Source organism: Rhinolophus sinicus, chromosome 16 (genome assembly GCF_057876585.1).
Source record: "Rhinolophus sinicus isolate RSI-liver-muscle chromosome 16, RSI-T2T, whole genome shotgun sequence".
Taxonomy (NCBI): Eukaryota; Metazoa; Chordata; class Mammalia; order Chiroptera; family Rhinolophidae; genus Rhinolophus; species Rhinolophus sinicus.
The window spans coordinates 166,103,984-166,123,589 of NC_142516.1; the positions used below are offsets into that span (position 1 = coordinate 166,103,984).

A 19,606-nucleotide genomic window follows, 5' to 3' on the forward strand; every position below is an offset into this window, starting at 1 on the left:
GCACATTTCTCTTTAACCTGGTCCTTTCCAAAAAGAAAGCATTCATGATTTTTCAATCACAGGATGTTGAAAAATAATGAATTTCCAGGTAAGTATTCCAAGCTTGACAATGTACATTATGTCCAGAGAAATATTGCCCAGAAATAGCAGTTGTTTCATGGTCATAAACATGATCATAAATGTTTATAACCATGAAACAACTTCTAGATTAAAAGCCTATACTTGATCCAATTGAATTTTTTGCCTTCATTGCAGATCCATTTAAGAAAAACATTGGTAACTGATAGACTAGAGAAAAAAACAAAAACATATAATAGATTTTAATTGCAAGTAATCTAAAATACACCTGAGTTTTCTGAAGACATATTTGTATTACTTCCCATTATTTCACAAGTCATGCCGTATTCATCAGTCTCAATTTACAATCTTGTTTTATTTGTGTTGTTACCTTGGCACTAAACTGCAAGGGGAACAGCCTTGAAAACAAATACTGTACTACACAAGCAACAATTCTGAAATAGTTTACAGAAGGCATTTGCTGCTGCTCGCTATAGCCGAGAGAAATCCTTAGCTTTCTGAGCTCTGGCATTTGCATTTCTGTTTTCTTAACCCAGTCATCAAATGTATCCCCACAGAAGAACAAGAATAGTCATTGAAATAACTGTAGATGTGTACGTTCCTATCAAGTATTTGTACTGCGGATACTTGTATCCCCTTTAAGAAAACAACCTGTTTACATTTTAAAGTTGTATTTACCAATGAAACTTCTTCTGCAAGTTATCATTCAAAATGCTTGAAGCTTCAAAGAGATTTTTCATCAAGTTAAAACAGCTTTCCCATGAGGCATAGAGATTAGCAGATGCTTAAGTGTCATGTTGAAATTGCCATGTTCACCCTCACTGATGAAAACGCTGTAGGCACAGGAGGAGCTGGATGGGGGTAATGTGCCTTTGCTGGGAACCTCTGACTTTTAAAATCAGTGACTAAGAAGTACTTGCAATTAGTTGCCCAGTTACACCTTTGATATCTAGAATGGTTATAATACTTTAAATAGCAATTGTAGTAACTTCCAAGATCTCTACAATTTTCAAATTATCCAGCTATCAAAATTAGAGTATCTTAGAGACAAAATAAATCCTGGTAGGGGAAGATACTTAGTTACTAAAACTTAGCCCTTATAATGAAAATACTTGATTGAAGATCAAAATTAAAATATTTCACACACTTAAGTTTCCTTCTTGCTCAAAAACTATTAGCAGTTAGATTCACAAAGTTACGGAAAGCTTGGTGGAAAATATTAATATGTAGCCCCCTGGTTATTTTTCAATAAGAATAAATTATTCTACAGTTAGTGTGTAATAAGTAGTAAAAGTAGCATTTACTTTATCTATGCTATTCTGGAAATGGAAAATATTTCCAGAAAGTTGTTTTTATATTTTATGTCTAGCAGGTGACTAACGTTAAACAACAGTAGACAAAAATTAAGGATTAGTTATAAATACCATCCTTGCAACAATATTGGAAAGTAAAGATTTTACTTTTTGCAGGTTTGGAAGGCTGATTTGGCTCTATAATACAGCTATTTTACAACATTTTACCCTAATCAGGAATCTTGAAAATGTTTCCAAATTCTACTAGGGGAAGATTAATGCCACTCACCATCTCAACTAAGAAAGCTCCCCATAAGCTAGGAGTATATAGATGATGCCAACGGCATGTATTCCAACCTCAAAGTAAATGCTAATATTCTTTTTCCATCACACATTTTCTAAAATGTAGTTATTTGGGCTACAATATCCAGAATGAAAATTTAGGTCTGTATAATAACCAAATACCAAAGTAAAGATACCTAGTCTTAAGCAAGCACCTTGGTTATTTTTAATCAACTCCTTGAATTAAAAAAAAATAGACCTGAATTTTAAACTTCTAATAGAGCAATTCTACTGCCATATAGCACTTCATGCACTGATTACCCAAAACACATTATCATTAGGCTGAAAAATTAATAAAAATGTCCCGTGTCTAAATCTCATGCACAGCACACAGCATCCCCGTTTAGTGACATGCCAGGACAGAAGTGCAATGACACACTACACAAAGGACAAACAATACGCAGCGAATGTATTTGTTGTGTTTTTTTTACTGAACCATAAAACTTACCCATTCTCACCATAAATCTTTTGAAAGAGTCTAAGAAATCAGAAAACCAAAAATTAAAAGTCATTTTTTCCAGTGTGTTAATTTCTAAATATTCAACATTTTTAACTTACAAGTCTAATTAGATATGGACAAATCTCAAAAGGTTGCTTCTTCAGTCATATTCTTAATCGTATGTCAAATTCTCATTGATCTCATATCTCAAGGAATTCACATTAAGATAAGAGTTTCTTGGTTTAACTGAACTAACAAATCCATAACAAAAAGCTTCCTGTTGCCAGGAACTAATAAAAAGTTAGATTTGCATCTACTAATTTTATTCAACCTAATCATATTTGTCCATCCCAAAGTTCAACAAACTGAACATTCATCAAAACATCAAGTTTCAGAACACAGAAATGCATTCACTATCACTGAAATGGCCATAATTACATATATTTAGCAGATAGCAAATAACATTCATGCATTTTAATAAAGTTTGCACTGAACTTTAAATTTAGAAAGTCACACACTGATAGCACAAAAAAACCTAGGTCAAAAACAAAAATCAAAATCAACTTAAATGAAATTTGCAATGCCATATTTCAAGGACAATTTTTACACAAAAATCATACCCTCCAAAATGAGAAACACATAAAACCAAACTACCACAAGACCATTTCAGAAATGACTGGACATGAGAATCAAAGTCTGTAAATGTAATTGGAAAACATTTTCATGTAACATCATGTTGCAGAATAGCAGTCTTCCTTTATGGCCAAAGGCAAGGTTTGCGAATACACCTTCTTAGACAGGCCTCAAATAGATGATTTACAAATGTGCAAATATGGAATTGCACTTTTTCCATGAAATAAAGGTTTCTCAAAGCAAAAAAAATTTACAGGATGCTCCAAAATGACTCATGACATGCGGTTGGGCAATATGATGCCACTTTGTCACACAAGTTACACAAGACCATCCATGACAAGCAAAATCCTTGCAGAAACATACTCTGACCTCTCAACCATCAGCCGTTTCTTGTGCCTAAGCCTGCTGGCCTCCCGGATGGCCTCCCACTTCCGTAAGTCCGCCTCACTGCAGGGACCTGGGGTGAAATTGATGGGGGGCACAGGAGTTCCCATCTTCCAAGACTGGATCTTACGAGTCAACATATCATCTTTCTTCTGACGATAGGAAGGAACTAATACTCTGCAGCTATTACTTTTTTCTTTGGATGGGCGTGTCCTTTCAAGTACACAGAGAAATTTTGCTTGAATTTCTGGAGGAAGAGTCCAGGGTTCAGGGAAAGGGATTGGTTGGTATCTATCTGGGGCCCCCGACAGGGGCACCTCTTTCTTCTGTGCTGGAATTCGGCGAACAATCATATCATCTTTTTCTAGATCTGGAAGTACAAGTTCACCTTCTCTACATTGCAGAATTATGTCTCGTTCTACAGGGTCATCTTGCTCAGAAAATCTGAAGTCTTCGAAAGCCCGGAGAACACATGGATTGGCGTGGAAAGCCCCAGTCTTTCTGACAAAAAAATCATCATTCTCTAAGTCAGGATCCAAGGCTGACATCTCAAGGTCACCTCCTCTATATCCTGGTGCATAAGAGAGATTCTTCCTGCGTGTTATAAGCCTTGGGCCAGCAGTGGGGTCAATTCTGATATTTGTTTCAGAAGACAAGATGTCGTCAGAATATGTTTGGAAGGCCTGAAGTAATAAAAACTGACTGAAGCATAGAAAAGAAAAAGGAAGGGAGAATCTTATTAAGTTTGAGGAGAAAAGGTAATTAGGTAGCAGACCAACTAGTCAGTTATTGTGGATGAATTGTTTTAGGGAGCCATCGGAGTGACTCTTGCATGGAAGACAGACTAGCATTTAATGCCATCACTTGTGACTTTCCTGGATACCATTTAAAGAAACAAGAGCAGAGTGTACTTCTCAGGAAAGGTGGGTACCATCTAGGCCCAGCGATGGGGCTAGAACATAGATAGAGTATACCTCCCTGACATGCAACACAACACTCGCTTGCACTTCTTCCTCAGCCCATGAGCCACAATGACCTAATTCCCATCCCAGAGAAGAAAGCAGCAATGATGTTGGAAAGTTTCAAGAGTTGGTCATGAAGCACTTTATGCAATAGGCACAGGTAGTCAGCAGAAATTTAAAAAACAAAATGCTCTGAAGCTTTATAAAAGACCCTGAGGAGTCTGCATTTCCCCCCAGACTTGCCTGTCCTAGTGTCTATCTAAAAATTATTTCCCGTCTCTTCTCCACTTCTCCACGCATAGCATAGGTCAACTATCCCAAAAGCCTTGTAAATGGTTTTCCAAAAGAACTGACTATGCCACATGTAACACTATCCTCTCTTATACTTTATTGTGCTAAAGGAGGATATATAATCCTACAGACTTCCAAGCTTACATGCCCACACAGAAAGCAACATATTATACATTATGCTTTTATACTACATAGTAAGTAAGGTTTTATGATTCGGCACATCATGGTCAGAGGTTAATGTGGCAGCAAAAGCTGGGACAGGTGTCACAGGCCAGACTCAAAGCAGGAAGGCTCATGCAGGCAGGTACACCTGGGCTCATCCGAAGTACTACTAGTTCTCCTGGCTGCATGGGTGTCCCGTGAGATTCTGGCCCGCTCGGTAGCTAGTTCCATTAAGAGCGAACGTCCTTGGCAGTTGCTGTCTAGCCTATGCTCTGCTTTTGGTATCCTACTGAAAATGGCAGAGCTTCTGCCAGAGCCTGAGTCCTCATCCTCAGAGTATAAATTCCTCCTACTGTGGAATGAGGCAGAGAAAGGAAAGAAAGAGGAAAGAAGACAAAGAACAGGAGAAAAATATGACTGAAAATAATGTGAAACTATGACTGTGTATAGAAGAGGTCTTTTTAAGATTTAGATCCCCCAGTTTAAACAGATTTTCTTTTTTCAGTTACAGAGTTCTACAGATGTTGGAGGACAATTAACCTGTCTCTTTCATAAAAAAACACACATAAAATGCCCCCAGCCAGGGTACTAAATGAACACTGGAATGACAGAAACATGCAGAAAGACAAACCTGAATCCCTGAAATTCTTTATACCATGGTTTATAAGTTTCCCTTTTTATCCTTTTCCAGTTCACATCTTCTGGGATCCAACACTTGGGAAGAAACTGATCAAAAGCATTCCCTGGGTTTGGCATGATCGGACTTAGCTTTCTCATATAAAGATCATCTTTTACAGTGTTGGGTATGCTTGTCTCTTCTTCTTCCTCTTTCAAATAACAAAAGGAGTTTGAAGTTTCTTGAACTGTTGGCCAGTTCTCCATGTTTGTGCCCCAAGTTCTCCTCTCGTTACTGTTCAAAACATCCAACTGGTTAAGATAATGCACGAGCAATTTGTGACATAGAATACAAAAGGCATGCTTTCTGGCTCACAAAGTTTACACCACTGTGAAGGAAGCAAATTAGTTTCCATTCTCATCATACAGCTCCTAGAACAAAGTTAAGGCATTATAACAGCATCTCATTTTAATTTAAAAAATAGCTTACTACATAAGGGACAAATATAATTATAAGATGTGTTAAAAGAGACAAATGGCAAACAACTCGGGTTGTTACTTTATCTATTACAATCAACAGAATAGACATTTGGATCCAGAAGAAAGTTGTCAATTCATATAGCGTGGTGGCTACTGGACCAGCAGGAGAAAACATTTGTGAATAAGAGTTAAGAGAGAGAAAGTGCTTGAGATGAAAATCTCTGGCCTCTTTTTCCCTTGGAATCTACAGCTGGCTAAGCCATCCAAAATTACATCAGGTGACCTTCGTTCATCCTCAGAGTCTGAACCATATACCTCCTTCTGATAGGAAGCTGGATTTGAGAAGTCACACTCTGCTCTCTGATCATTTGGTGAGAAATTAAAGGATTCTTTTGGTGTGTACTGAGATCAGTCAACCCGGGTGGGCCGGAGGGAGGGGAAGAAATCAATGACAGAGCAGAGTTCACAATGAACAGTGTAGGTCATCCAGTAAGCTGAAAGATATCAATATGTCTAAAGGAATGCATCTATAAAAGGAACCGGCAAATCATATGCTGACATTGTAAAATGGAAGAAATATCTTCAAGGCATGTATGACTAAAAATATAGGCAAAAAAGAAATATTTGCATTAATGACATTTAACATATTTTCATCTACGAAATACATTTTAAGAACCACTCCTTGTACCACATTTAACTATCCCAGCAAATTCGCAAGCATACTAAATTGTAAAACTCAAACATCAGATCACATCCCAATACCTTGGAAATGGTCCATCTGCTTCTGTATAGACCGGGCTTGCCCAACTTCTTCTGTTATCCTCATTTTTGTCTGGCTTTTTCTTCCTCAAGGGCGCCGGCACATAGGATGGTTGTCTACTTTTGTTGGGTAAAAAACGATTGAATGGTAAAGCAGACTTTGGTTCAATGGCCGAAATCCTTCGATAGGACATATCATCTCTGTTGTAATCCTGCATTTTGAATGTTAATTCAGAATCCGTGTCACTTTCGCAACCTACAAAAAAGGAACACGCATTTTCTTTACTCTCCAGATCATTCCTCTAACTGAAATCCACACAGCCTGCCTGCTTTGCCTTTCCCTTGGAAACCCAGTGCTCTACTGCTAACTGCGGGGCATATTTTTAGAAATTGGTCATGAAGTTGTGATAAGATCCATTAGGAGGAACCTGCTTTGCATACTGGAGGCGCGTGCAGCACATTCTTCTACTCTTGCACATTCTAAGCAGAAAACGTCCCAATTTACAGCCGAACCACTTTTCTTCTCAATCTTCCCGGCCCCCGTAATTTTTCATAAAACTTGGCAATGGAGTATATTTGAGTAAAACCTAGCAATTGAGTCAAAGACACTGAAATGAAATATAAAGCAAACCTAGGGAAACAGTAATTTAAAAGAAAGCATGCAGCCATCTAAAATTTCTGTGAGGCAAGAGATAAGGGGGAACATAGAAAGAGAAGCACAAGATCTCACAGGGGTGTGGTAAATCCTCCCTAAGACGTTGATAAGCAAGAATCACACGTTAGCTATGAAATGGGACCAAATGACTACTAAAGACCCAAAGGAATATCGAGTCTCCTACCTAAATGAGAACCCAGAAGGCTTTTTCTGAGGATGGCCGTGGATATTATATTTTTTATTCAAAGTCATTTAAACACATATTCAAAAGAATACACTTTGATACACCTCAAGGTCAGATTGATACAAATCCAACCAGTTCTCTTAAAAATAAATAAATGTGCTCTTTTAAAGGCATGGGAAGGAAAGCAGGTACAGATACTACAGATTCAAGCTGAGTTGTCTCGCTTCCCTGCCTTTTTTTGCTTCTTGCCTCTGTGTATTTGTAAAGAAAGTATACAAATGGGGCTTGCTTCCTACCAGGGCTCTCTGAGGCTGGCTGTGCCCAGCACCTGAGTACCTGAGAGCTCCAGGCTGGCAGCACAGAGAACACCTGTGTGGTTAACCTGAGCTAAAGGCGGTCTCGTCTCCTCCCTCCTGCCTGGAAGGAATCTACCGTAAATAACACTAAGAGCCTACAAGAAGTTGTTTAACATACAGCTATGAGCCGTGAGACCAGAAGAGGGGAAAGGAGAGCATGGTGAAAAGGGAGAAAGTATCAGCAGCTAAAACCAGGAAGATTCATAGTCCCTAATCTGGTGCTTCATTTGTTTCTACCACCTCCTAAGTAAACAGTACATTTTTCTAGAAATGAGAGAAACGTCTTAATTCTTATCAAAATTTAAACATGTAAAATCTTAAATACATAAAGAAATTGTTCTACGTTGGAATTTTTCCCCATTTTTATTGAGATACAATTGACATACAGTATATGTGAAAGGTATACAGTATAATTCGACTTATATACAGAGGGTGCCAAAAAATGTATACACATTTTAAGAAAGGAAAAAACTGTATTAAAATTGTAATACAATGAATGACACTAGCATTCATTTGATTAACGCCATCTTTTGAGCGAATGTCATACTGCACATTGCTACCGTTATTCAACTTTGAAAAGTAATACATAGATAACATCTCTTACAATGTGAACACTTTTTTGGCATCCTCGGTATGTTGTGAAATGATTACCACGATATATTTGGTTAACATCCATCATTCTCATATAGATACAAAAAAGAAGAAAAAAATTTCCTAGTGATGAGAACTCTTAGGATATAATACACTTTCTCAACTTTCATATATACCATATAAGAGTGTTAACTGTGGTCATCATGCTGTATATGACATGAATTTTTAAAGTTAAATTTTTTTTTGAGTCTACTACAGTACCCTATAGAGTAGGCAAATATTCTTGCTATGGGAGGTTTCATATAAAACTAAGAAATTTGACTTTGCAATTCTGTTAACGTAAAAGTATTATCCTAAGTTGTGGTGATCATCAATTATGGACGGTAACCTGGTAGGTAGCAGAATTTTGATATAGTAATCACAAAAAAAGGTTTGTCATCCTGGTGGCCCCCAGGCTTTTCTTCCCCCCCACCCCTTACTTGTAATTACCAAGTCTTCACTTCTACACTCCTTAAACAAGGTCTGTAACTCCTTTCTCAAGATTAGGAAGCAGTGTCACAGTGGCCTCTGCTTTTCGTCACATGAACCAGGCACCCAGTCCAATGAATATCTGAGAACAGACTTTGATTCCACAGCACTGGACCACTGTATTTGAACTTATGAAGTCTGCATATTCCCACAATGCCTCAGGTTTTCTCCTTTTTATTCTTTGTTGGCCAGATATAAATTTAAACATTAAATCTTTTAGGTTCTTCAGTCAAGACAAAGTATATAATGGGTTGAGAATTTCAGCCTCTGCTTTTACAGCTTTAATCACTTAGATGAATCAGATTCATTTCCTTAAAAACGCTTATAATAGTCATGTAGATAATAAAAGTGTCACAGCTAGATAGCAACAGCCAACAATGCAGTAGTAATTTAAAGGTTAACTCTTAAATAGCCATTCATATATTTTATTATAAATTTTTAAATGCCACTATTCTAAAAGCTAAAGAATTTGTTATTTTGTGACAATGCTTAACAATTTGTTGATTTTTATTTTTGAAGGTCAAATTCAATGTACATTGCATTAAATTTATGTAAATTTACATAAGAACAACGAATAAAGATTGAATTATAGTGTGCATGCTAAAGTATTTAGGACAAGTATAATATACTCTGAAATACCTTGAAAAATAAGATGGATAAATTAATGCATAGAAAGGTAGGTATGTGATGAAGCAAGCATAGTAAAATGTTATGGTGGAAGCACGTAATGGATATTTCAGAGTTCACTGAAAAATTCTTCCAACTTTGATGATGTTTGAAATATTTTGCAATAAAAACATTAGAAAAAACAGTTTTAATATTAAAGTAATAATCAAAACAAGCAGGTAAATTACCTAACAAGCTAGCACAAACTCAAAACCAGAACTTTCAATATTTTTCGTGTCGATGGAAGAAACACAGAAATATTTGAAGCAACTCTATTCATGGTTTCAATGTAATCAAATTTGAATTGCAAGAGGTATATAGTCAGAAACTTCTGACACCACCCAATAGTCATAGGAGTAAGACTTGCATTTAAATAACTGATATGACCATAATATTGGTATTTTGAAAGAAGGTTCTTCCCCAAAACAGAATAACTTTCATTAACATATTCCTTTCATACTTACTCTGTGTTAGCTCTGACCCTGACAGAATCAAAAGATGTACTCTACCATGACACTAGTATTGTTACTTAACCAAAGTTTAGCATAATAGTATATCATGAAAGATATCAACAATTTCTTCTCCTAGAGATAATTAAAAAGATATTTTTCCTACTTTTTCTTGAGAATTTTTTATATTTTGAGAAAAAGTAAGAGAAGGGAAAAAAGAATATAACTCAGGAACTAGAACACATTTTTTTAGAGTCTTTCTTATGTTTAGAAATACCAGTTAATAGGCCTCATAGGCACAGATCATTAAACCTGAATCTGGAGAGAAACGAACCAAAATACATTATTACTGATAAAAGAGGTCACAGCTAATTGTCTCCTCTCCAGTCTTCTCTAAAACTGGGAAGGGAAAAAAAAAAAGTGAAACCGTCACCCCTCTAGTGGTGACAGTGAGGGAGGAAATTTTAAAAAAATAACAACAAAAAATTAACACTTGGGTCTCTGAAAATACACCTCTTGGTGAAATTTTTGCTTTGATAGTTTTCACCCCATTTTTCTTCTCTTTCTCATTTCCAATTTTCTCTTAATATACAAACAAAAATAAACTTACAGTCAAAAATGCAACTCACCTTCACGCCCCCCTCTAAGTGTGATATCAGAGGAGCAGCTTGTGAATGACCTGGACCCCAAAGAGTCCAAGCTTTCAAATGAATCTTCTCTCCTATGGTTGCCTGCAGGAGCAGGTAATTCACCCCTTTCAGCACACCAGATATCTCCGTAACCGCTATCCCTGCCACTTCTTTTCAGGCAGCTGTAGTCTTCAAGTGCCTAAAAAAAATATTTTAAAGAATAATAAGTTAAATTAAAATTCCAAAAATGTCATCGGTCATTACTACCGTCGTTTCCCTGAAAATAAGACCTAGCCGGACCCTCAGCTCTAATGCGTGTTTTGGAGCAAAAATTAATATAAGACCCGGTATATTGTATTATTATATTATATTATATATACTATACTATACTATATTATATTATATTATTATATTATATTAGATCCAGTCTTATAGTACAGTAAAATAAGACCAGGTCTTATATTTTGTTCCAAAAGACACATTAGAGCTGATGGTCCAGCTAGGTCTTATTTTTGGGGAAACACAGTAGTTTGTTTACATAGCTTAAGTTGTGCTTCATTTGATAGGTGAGACAATGAGATTTCCTTATTCAACAAAATATCTGATTTAAAAAATCAGAAAATAAATCTATTTTCCCATAACTAATACTTGGCACTCCACTCGTGTAACAATAAGGAGGTATTCAATATTCTTTAATGAAGTAGTATAGACTATTTAAAAATAAGGAAGTGGGAACATTTTAACAAGAAAAGCTACTAATTAGAATAATATGCAAATGCTGAAATCAATGATTATTTACAGTTATCTGGCAATAAACATGAAAGGAGTCAAAGAGAAAAATCAACCGTACCTTTCACATCCAAAAGATAGACAATAACTAATAACTTATACGCAGCCTACCTCCAGGAAATATTTGGGGTGATGTATATTAAACAAAAAACCGTAACAATTAAAGCTCTTTAACAAACAAAAAAAGTTTTTTTAAAAGGAGGCAAGTAGAGCAGGTATACATGTTACAGAATTTATTTATTTTTATTGATTATGAAACCTAGATCTGAACCAAGGAAAGCAGACTTTTTTGCCGACATACAAAATATTTTCCCTGGATCTAAAGAAAATACTTGGCTCATGTAAGAGATATGTAGATATATGGCAAATGTCATTAACCATAGGTTTGTAAATTACATAGAACTTACTCAAAATAAGTATTTTTAACTAACTTTCCTCTATGAAAGTAAATAGCAAAATGCAACTGGACTTTTTAAAATTAGAATTTAAGTAAAATTTATGAAGCCCTTAGCACAGTCCTGATACATAGGAAAAATCAATGAATAGCTAGTAACTATATTTTTTTGATATGGTGAATGCAACTCTGTCATTACAGTAAAAATCAGGAATGTTACTTTCAGATTAGCTTACTAAAGCAGACACACTTTGAATAACCTAGGAATTCCTAACAACCAAAGGTAATATGTGAACCTTGATTAAATCAAGAATCACAAAAAAAAAAAAGCTATAAAACAGAGTTGGGAGATAATTGGGAAGCTCTGAATATAGACTGGATATTAGACAATGGGGAATTTTTATGAGTTTTCTTAAGTATAATACACATCATGGCTATATAGAAGAATCTCCACATACCAAAAACAAAAAAACATTTTTACTCTTAAGAGACACATACTGATTATTTAGGCGTAAGATCTCTGCAATTCTCCTTGAAATGCTGAAGTAAATAAAACACGGATAGCTATATAAATAGATATATCAATACGGGAAATTTTTAATAATTGAATCAGAAGGTACATAGCTGGGTATTTGTTGTACTTACTATTCTTTCAACTTTTAATTACGAACACTCTCAACATACGACAAAGTTAACAAAAGAATGTTGTAATGAATAATCAACAACTGTCTTAGGCAAACTTTTGGCTAAGACTGGATGTGTCAATTCATAGTTGAATCAAGCAGTTGAAGCACCAGTAGGTTAAGTAGATTTATGTGAAATTTTATATGCTTTGGATGCCAGACACCCTGGTGTTAGAGTTGACATCCTGCCATGAAAATGCAGGCACCTACTTTGCATCCTATTTCCAAGCAGATGGGCAAGCTGGGACTAATGGTGGTACCACAAAATATTCTCAAAATATAAAAAGATCCCCCCAGCTCCAGCGCTAAGTGCTATTAAGAATAAAGGGGGACCACATGACAAAATAGATAGATGATAGACAGATAGATAGAGAGATAGATAGCTATAGATATAGATATATAGATATAAAGATTTAAATTAAGTAAATCTTTTGATCTGTCAGGTTTCTTGGACATGTACTTGTTGAAGTCTTAGGGTTCTCAACACACAGTGAGATGATTTTTTGACCTCATAAATGTTAACGTTATTTATAACAGGCCACCGCAGTTGTAAAAGAACATGAGGCTGGCCCTGGTGCCTGGTTATTTGGGACTTCACTCTGCCAAGTCACATAAACTGAGTCACCTCCAACTTACAGGGCGACTCAGGGGCAACAGCTTACCCCAAGTAACTTTTAACTGATATCTTGGATTCAGCATTAAGCACTATCTACTTAAGGGGGAAAATGTGAGGAGCAGAATGGCTTTGATTTTAAAAGAACAGCTGTAAAAGACAGATCATATGTTCACACACTTCTTATGGTGATCCCCACTCTATAACAACAGAATGGAACCACAACTATAGTTTTAACTATCAAAATTGTTTTACCTATTCTGATTTTACTTACACCGGTGGAAGGAAACAGCCTTTAATTAAGCATTCCCAGCACAAACACTGTACCAGCATTATCCAGCCTGAGTCAGACTGCCATAAAAAGGACCAATGGCTATTAAAAGAACACTAATGTGCCAGGTGGATACTAGAATAACTGGGGGGAGTCACTGAATAAATTATATAAATGTCTAACCACTATGCTGTCCACCTGAAACTAATACATAATAATACTGAATGTCAACTGTAATTGAAAAAAATTAAATTAAATTAAATTAATTAAAAGAACACTAATATCGGAGCCCAAGTACCACATTGTTTTTAACTGGATGTTTTCTTAGCTGAAATAATTAAGGCAAAGCTCTGATCCTGCCCAAAGCCCCCTGCTCATTCCTCCATCGGTCATACCCTCCTCCACTGCAGTGAGTGACCTATCTGCTCATTTGTCTCCAACAATTGTGCTATATGAGGATACGTCTTTTGCCTTGGGTGTTTTCCCAACACCTGATACAAGGCTCTCGCATGATAATATCTCAACTATTACCCAAAGTAACTGTTTCAAGGAATCTGATAAAGTGCTATCAACTCTTCACAATTCAAAAATAATAAAAATCGAAAGGGAATACTTGAACCTTCTAGACTATGCAATCCCATCTTTCTACAAGGTATGTGCCTAGGCTCAAGCAAAACTATTTAAAGATCAGAAGAGATGTAAGGCAAGGTGATCATTTCCATCCTGATCTAAAATTTCTATCTTCCAATCATGGTAAGTAACATTACATCCTTACAACGTGCCAGAGACCAATACTAAATGCCAGATTGGTACATTATCATTTAACCAGCATAGTAAACCCATGGGACAACTACTATTAATTAGATGGTGATAGATTATTTTGACTACATATTGTCTTCTGAGCACTTTAAATTCCCCTGCATAATTATCCCCTTGGAGAAGTTAATTTTCTCATTTGGATCTTATAAATGAAGATTTGGCAGAACTACAGTCAGACCTGGCATTCAACTCTCCTCAAACCATCCTTAAACGTTCAAAATCTGCAACATTGATTCCAGGATATGAAGGACTAGAAATGAGTTTAAAACAAAGGAGTCTAACTTTTAAAAAATCCTTATCACGTGTCATGTAACAGCATTCATGACTCTTTGGGAAACAGAAGCAGTACAGAAGAATTGTGCAGATATTGAAGTGTAGGCATTAGAGATAACCATCCATGACAAAAAGAAATGAAGATAAAGAAATTGAGTGGATTCCACACATTTTAACAGCCCTGAAGGACCTTTCTACTGCAGGTTGAATTCATAATAAATATAGAAAGAGTTAAGATATGCAAAGTGTCTAAGAAAAGAAAGGAGTAAGTATGTCATAGAATTACCCAGAATTAAGAGACAAATACCTGTACCTATATACTATACCCTGGACACTGCTCTGAAATACTCATTCACTGACTCCCTCGCGGCAGCATACAAAGCCAGCAAAGGAATAACAATCTTCTCTCCTCAGCCTAGTCTAGACCAGAGCAAAGACAGTCAGAGCCTCCATATTTCAATAGAAGAGAAGAATGAAGAGAAGGGGAAAGAAAACAGAAAAGGGGGAGGGAGGTGGAGGAAAAAACAGTAGTAGTCATTTCATACAGATGTAGTTTCCTTACCTTAGTCAGAGCTTGTCCTAAAAGATTCTCGAATGCTTTCAAATTAAGATATGGACCATTATAGTAGGGGTTACTTTGTGCTTTTCTTCCCAGCCAGTACAATGTTATTAAAACCTTTAAAAAAAAAAATTCCATGAAACAAAACGATCAGTCTATTTATAGCAACTAATTGCAAGCTCAAATGCAGGTGAGCACTGTAGATAGCATCTCTATTTACAGTAGATTTTCTTCTAATTTGGGAAACAGAAGAGTCAAAAATGTTATGTATTCTTCCTAAATTTTTGTCTCTAAGCACGTTCTCAGACCAAGAGCCCAGAACCCAACAGGTACCGGTATTCATACATTCTACTAATACGTATGAAAAAGGAAAAAAAATTACAAGAGGAAAATAAATTAAATTTTTAAAGGAATCAATATTCTTTCAACAACAAACTTATAAAATGGACCCTTAAAATCAATAATTCTCAGCTTCTTTAAGGATATTGAACTCTTCTGTTTTTAATAAGCTGTCACATTTTTAGAAGTTCATCTAATACATGTAGAAAATCACAGATATTATGTAAGTCTTCACTGAGCAAATACCCAGAGCTCTTAAATATTCACTGTTTTTCCTTACATCTGATTTGGTGGTTTCGACTTGCTTCCCTAAAAATCCTAAAGTGTGTTCATTGCCTTTACCACATACTAACATGCAAGGAACCACTTTCTAAGTTTAACATATTACCATGAAGATAGAAAATAAATGTTTTAACGATATTTAAACATATTTAGAGTTTGTGATGGTTGGTTTCTAGCAAAATTTTCATTAGAAAAAGGATATAAAAAGGGGATAGATAATATATCAGATATTTTTAGATCCCACTGCCTTACTACAGAGAAAGTAAAAAGAAATTAATATTCTATTAAACATAGCTCACATTTTTCACTCTTCTATCAGTCTCTTCTTGCCTGTAAAGAAAAAAGAGGAAACACCTATTAATATCTATGAAACTTAAATTATTAATTATTAATTAGAAACTCATTTTTGTTCTAAAGTTCTATGAATATTAATACCACCTGGTATTACACTGCATATTATCCAGTAGAATTTTTCCACATTCATTGATTTCATTAAATATAATGGTCATTTTTCTATAAAAAGGTTTTCTCATTATTCGATTCACTACAGTCTGATATTTTAAATGCATTTTTTTGTAATTGTTTTCAATGTTTAAACCCAATCAAAAGGGGGAAAAGAGGAAAAAAGGTGTGCTCATGGCAGAAAAAAAAAATCAGGAAACAGGAGGGGGAAAAGAAACAGTTTTGCAGTGAGTTCTCTTTTCCATTGCCCACGGGTGTTTTTCACCCAAAGTTCCCCAGAGCAAACTGCTCAGAGACCAAGACCCACCGATGCTGAGAAGTATAGTTTAAAAAATAGCCGTGAATCTTCGCCTGAAGAGATTTTACTCTATTACAAGAATTACGGGTTTTTTCCCCCCTGCCTATACAAGGACATGATATTCATGGGAGAAGTTAAAAATTGGCAGATGTCACCACAATGTTGAAGAAGCAACAACATGAGTTAATTAACAAAGGGATGGGTTGCCATAAAATAATGTGCTTCCCATCGTCAGAGACATTTAAAACAGGATGCGAATTCAGAGAGACATTAGAAGCCGGAGCTAGATGACCTCTAAAAAAGCTTTTCAATCTAAGAGTCTACAAGTAGTATATTTGTAAGATAAAATATACACACACGTTATGTGTAAGACATATATAAAACACATATAAGACATAGAGCGACAAAAAGAAAAAGGGGAAAGAATGAGCAACACAAATATTTAATTTAGCTTTCAAAGAATCAATGTGATGGCTGTGACCATTCCTTTCCATAAAACAAACATGAACTGAAATGAACCTAAGAACAACATATACCGCCCTCTACCCCTAAAACAGCAAATCAAAACTAAAATTCACAAGCTTTCACATTACTGCAGAAATGGAAATTGGCACAACTACCTTAACCCTTAGAACATTTGGTAGCATCTATCCTAGCTGAATGTATGCATATTGAATAACCCAGTAATTCTATTCCTAGGGACTCAACAGAAGTGCTTACATGCATTCACCAGAAGGCCTATGTGAGAATGTTTATAGAAGCACCATTCATTACAGAATACACTGGAAGCTACACATATTTCTTTAACAGTAGAATGGATAAATTATGGGATATTCACATAATGAAATACTATATGGCGTTGAGAGCAAACAACCTGCAACTGTATACACCAATGTGGTTCACACTCACAAATGGTAAACAGAAGAATCCAGACACAAAGAGTACAGATTGTTAGTATTCATTCATAAGAGAACAAATGTACAAGTGCAAAAACAGGCAAAACAAAGATATGTGTTAGAAGCCAGGACAGTGGTTATCCTTGCGGGGTAGCATGGTAGAAATGATTGAAAGAATGTGGGGGTTCCGAGGGCACTGATAATTTCTCATATTTTGATCTTGAAGCTGACTACCTACGTGTGTTCCATCTCTAAAGTCTTTGAACTGTACACTTACGTGTACATTATATTTCAAGAAAGTAAATACATAGAATTTCACAGCCCAAGAGCTCAAATCCTAGCTTATCTCTTGATTAAAAAAGAAAATCATCTTATAAGAATTAACAACACTTAATTCTTGAAGTAGCCAATGAGGGGGGAAATCACTAGAAACTAACAATGAAAAATAGCACATAGAGTTGTAAAACATATAACTTCTTTTTAGATTAATGACCAACATAGATACCTCAGATATTAAATTAGCCAAAGCACAAAAGAATCAGCAATACTCAATGCAAAGGACACATGAGGCTGAAAAGTCACCACCCTATTAAAAATGGTATGCTCTACGTTGAATGTTATCATAAGCACACTAAGGGCAAAAGGAAAAGCGGAGCTCTCTCGAACCCCAGACTTCCTTTTCACAGCCCTCTATAAAGGTTTCTAATCCAACACACTCATTTGCTATTTACTTTGTATTACAATAATCACTTTAAATACAAGGTATGCCCTATTGTGTAATAAACACAACAATCAGTGACCTTAGCACTATAACCTCTCACTCACTTTACATTCCTTTCCAAATATGAGCATTTATAACGTGCTCCTGAACATAATGATACATAGGCCAGCCAAATTAGTGTCCTATCACTAAAATGCAGTGCCAGGAATTCAAGCAGTCAGTGATCTGCTGGAGTCATTAGAGGCCACTCTTTGACACACAACAAACACATCCCACTGCATGGAAGTTAGTCACCAGGTGGCTCCTTTTTGCCTGTTATGGCCAGGGCACAATCCCAAGGCCTTTTAATAGAAAAAGCACAAGGGCAGAGGGGAAGCTTATGGTAACACAAGACTCTCCTTCAGCCAGCCAAGTTACTATCCATCCCATCAGAACCAAAATTACGGCAGTCCTATCTTTCCAAGTTGGCTACTTCCTCCACAACGAATACTTCGAGAGCTGACTTAGCAAAACACCAAGTTTAAGAGCATGGGCTTTGTAGCAGATCTGGGTCCCACAGCTATTTTCACCTTGGCAATGTACTTGACTCTCAAATTTTCAGTTTCCTTCTGGAGAAACTGGTAATAAACTCCCCTCATTCAGTAGATTAGGTGGAAAACCGTACACAGGTGCTTAGCAGAGTCCCTAGCCTCAGGGCAAGCACTCATCAGGAAGTTATCACTAGACTGTAAGCGTTGGGAAGGCAGGGCCCATCTCATTTGCCATGCCACCTACAAAGGCTTCCTCGTGAAGCCAAGTGGGGCCCCAGTATTTAAAATTGCAGCCAGCCTGCCTGACGTTCCCATTTCTCATCCCAGTTTTATTTTTGTATTTATAACCACCTACTGCATGCATCCACTTAACTGTCTCTCCCCACCAGCATCCAAAAGGATTTCTGTGGTTTTGTTTACTATCCTATCCTATGTGAATTAGGACAGGGTCTGCCGCCTGACCAGCACATAAAAACATTTCATTCAAAGTGCCTAGCACAGTACATGGCACACAGATGCTCTCAAATATTCATTGCATGCATTTATTTCGCTTACAGAAAAGTAAGTTAGCAAGAGCAAGCCTGAAATGACAAAAGCTCGGGAGAGTCCACATAAATATGTATATGAGGTAAAAGAATAGTGAAATTGCTATAGCTCACTTAAAACATTCAATTTTGACTCAAATTGTATTGATACTAATAATAGGGCTTCTTTTTTTAAAGCTATTTTCTTTAAAATCAAAATAAAAGGGAATTCTTTACCATCATACATCAATAACCTAAAAAAGGCACAGACTCAAAAAACAAAGACCAGCTTCAAAGTGTTCAGTGCAAAGATGAAGTGCTAGTCTCTGCAACGAAAAAGAGTCCCAGCAGAGCTCTGAAAGACAAAGGCCAAAGAATTCAAGCCTGCCTTGAAACCCAAATTTAACAGAAAAAGGAGCTGAAACATTAATAGTTTGAAAAAAATGACATGGAATATGTTGCCAGCTTTCTCTGTGTATCATACACAAATTTTTAAATTCAAGAAATAGCAAGTATAACATTGATATAATCTTCCACTCTGTTAATGGAACAGCTCTGGTAATTTATTTGCTACCTAACAAAGGGCCAGAAGATACATACCCATCACAACCTCAGCACTTTGTGCCAGAGGTCAGGAAGAAAAGAGCCACCAATTCTT

General features: G+C 36.2%; 1 protein-coding gene across 21 annotated transcripts in view; it reads right to left on the bottom strand.

Annotated features, from left to right (window-relative positions):
- LMO7 (LIM domain 7) overlaps nt 1-19,606 on the bottom strand; it is a 191,293-nt gene that overhangs the window by 45,620 nt on the left and 126,067 nt on the right. For 9 of the 21 annotated variants that reach the window (XM_088792916.1, XM_088792918.1, XM_088792917.1 and 6 more), the window contains 8 exons: nt 15,817-15,847; nt 14,900-15,013; nt 10,496-10,694; nt 6,441-6,693; nt 5,215-5,493; nt 4,732-4,935; nt 3,154-3,870; nt 2,161-2,190 (listed from right to left, as the gene is read on the bottom strand). In XM_088792916.1, the coding sequence (XP_088649042.1) occupies nt 2,161-2,190; nt 3,154-3,870; nt 4,732-4,935; nt 5,215-5,493; nt 6,441-6,693; nt 10,496-10,694; nt 14,900-15,013; nt 15,817-15,847 (1,827 nt within the window). The remainder of the gene's footprint in view (nt 1-2,160; nt 2,191-3,153; nt 3,871-4,731; nt 4,936-5,214; nt 5,494-6,440; nt 6,694-10,495; nt 10,695-14,899; nt 15,014-15,816; nt 15,848-19,606) is intronic. The other 12 variants (XM_088792919.1, XM_074329379.2, XM_074329394.2 and 9 more) reach the window with 4 other exon arrangements.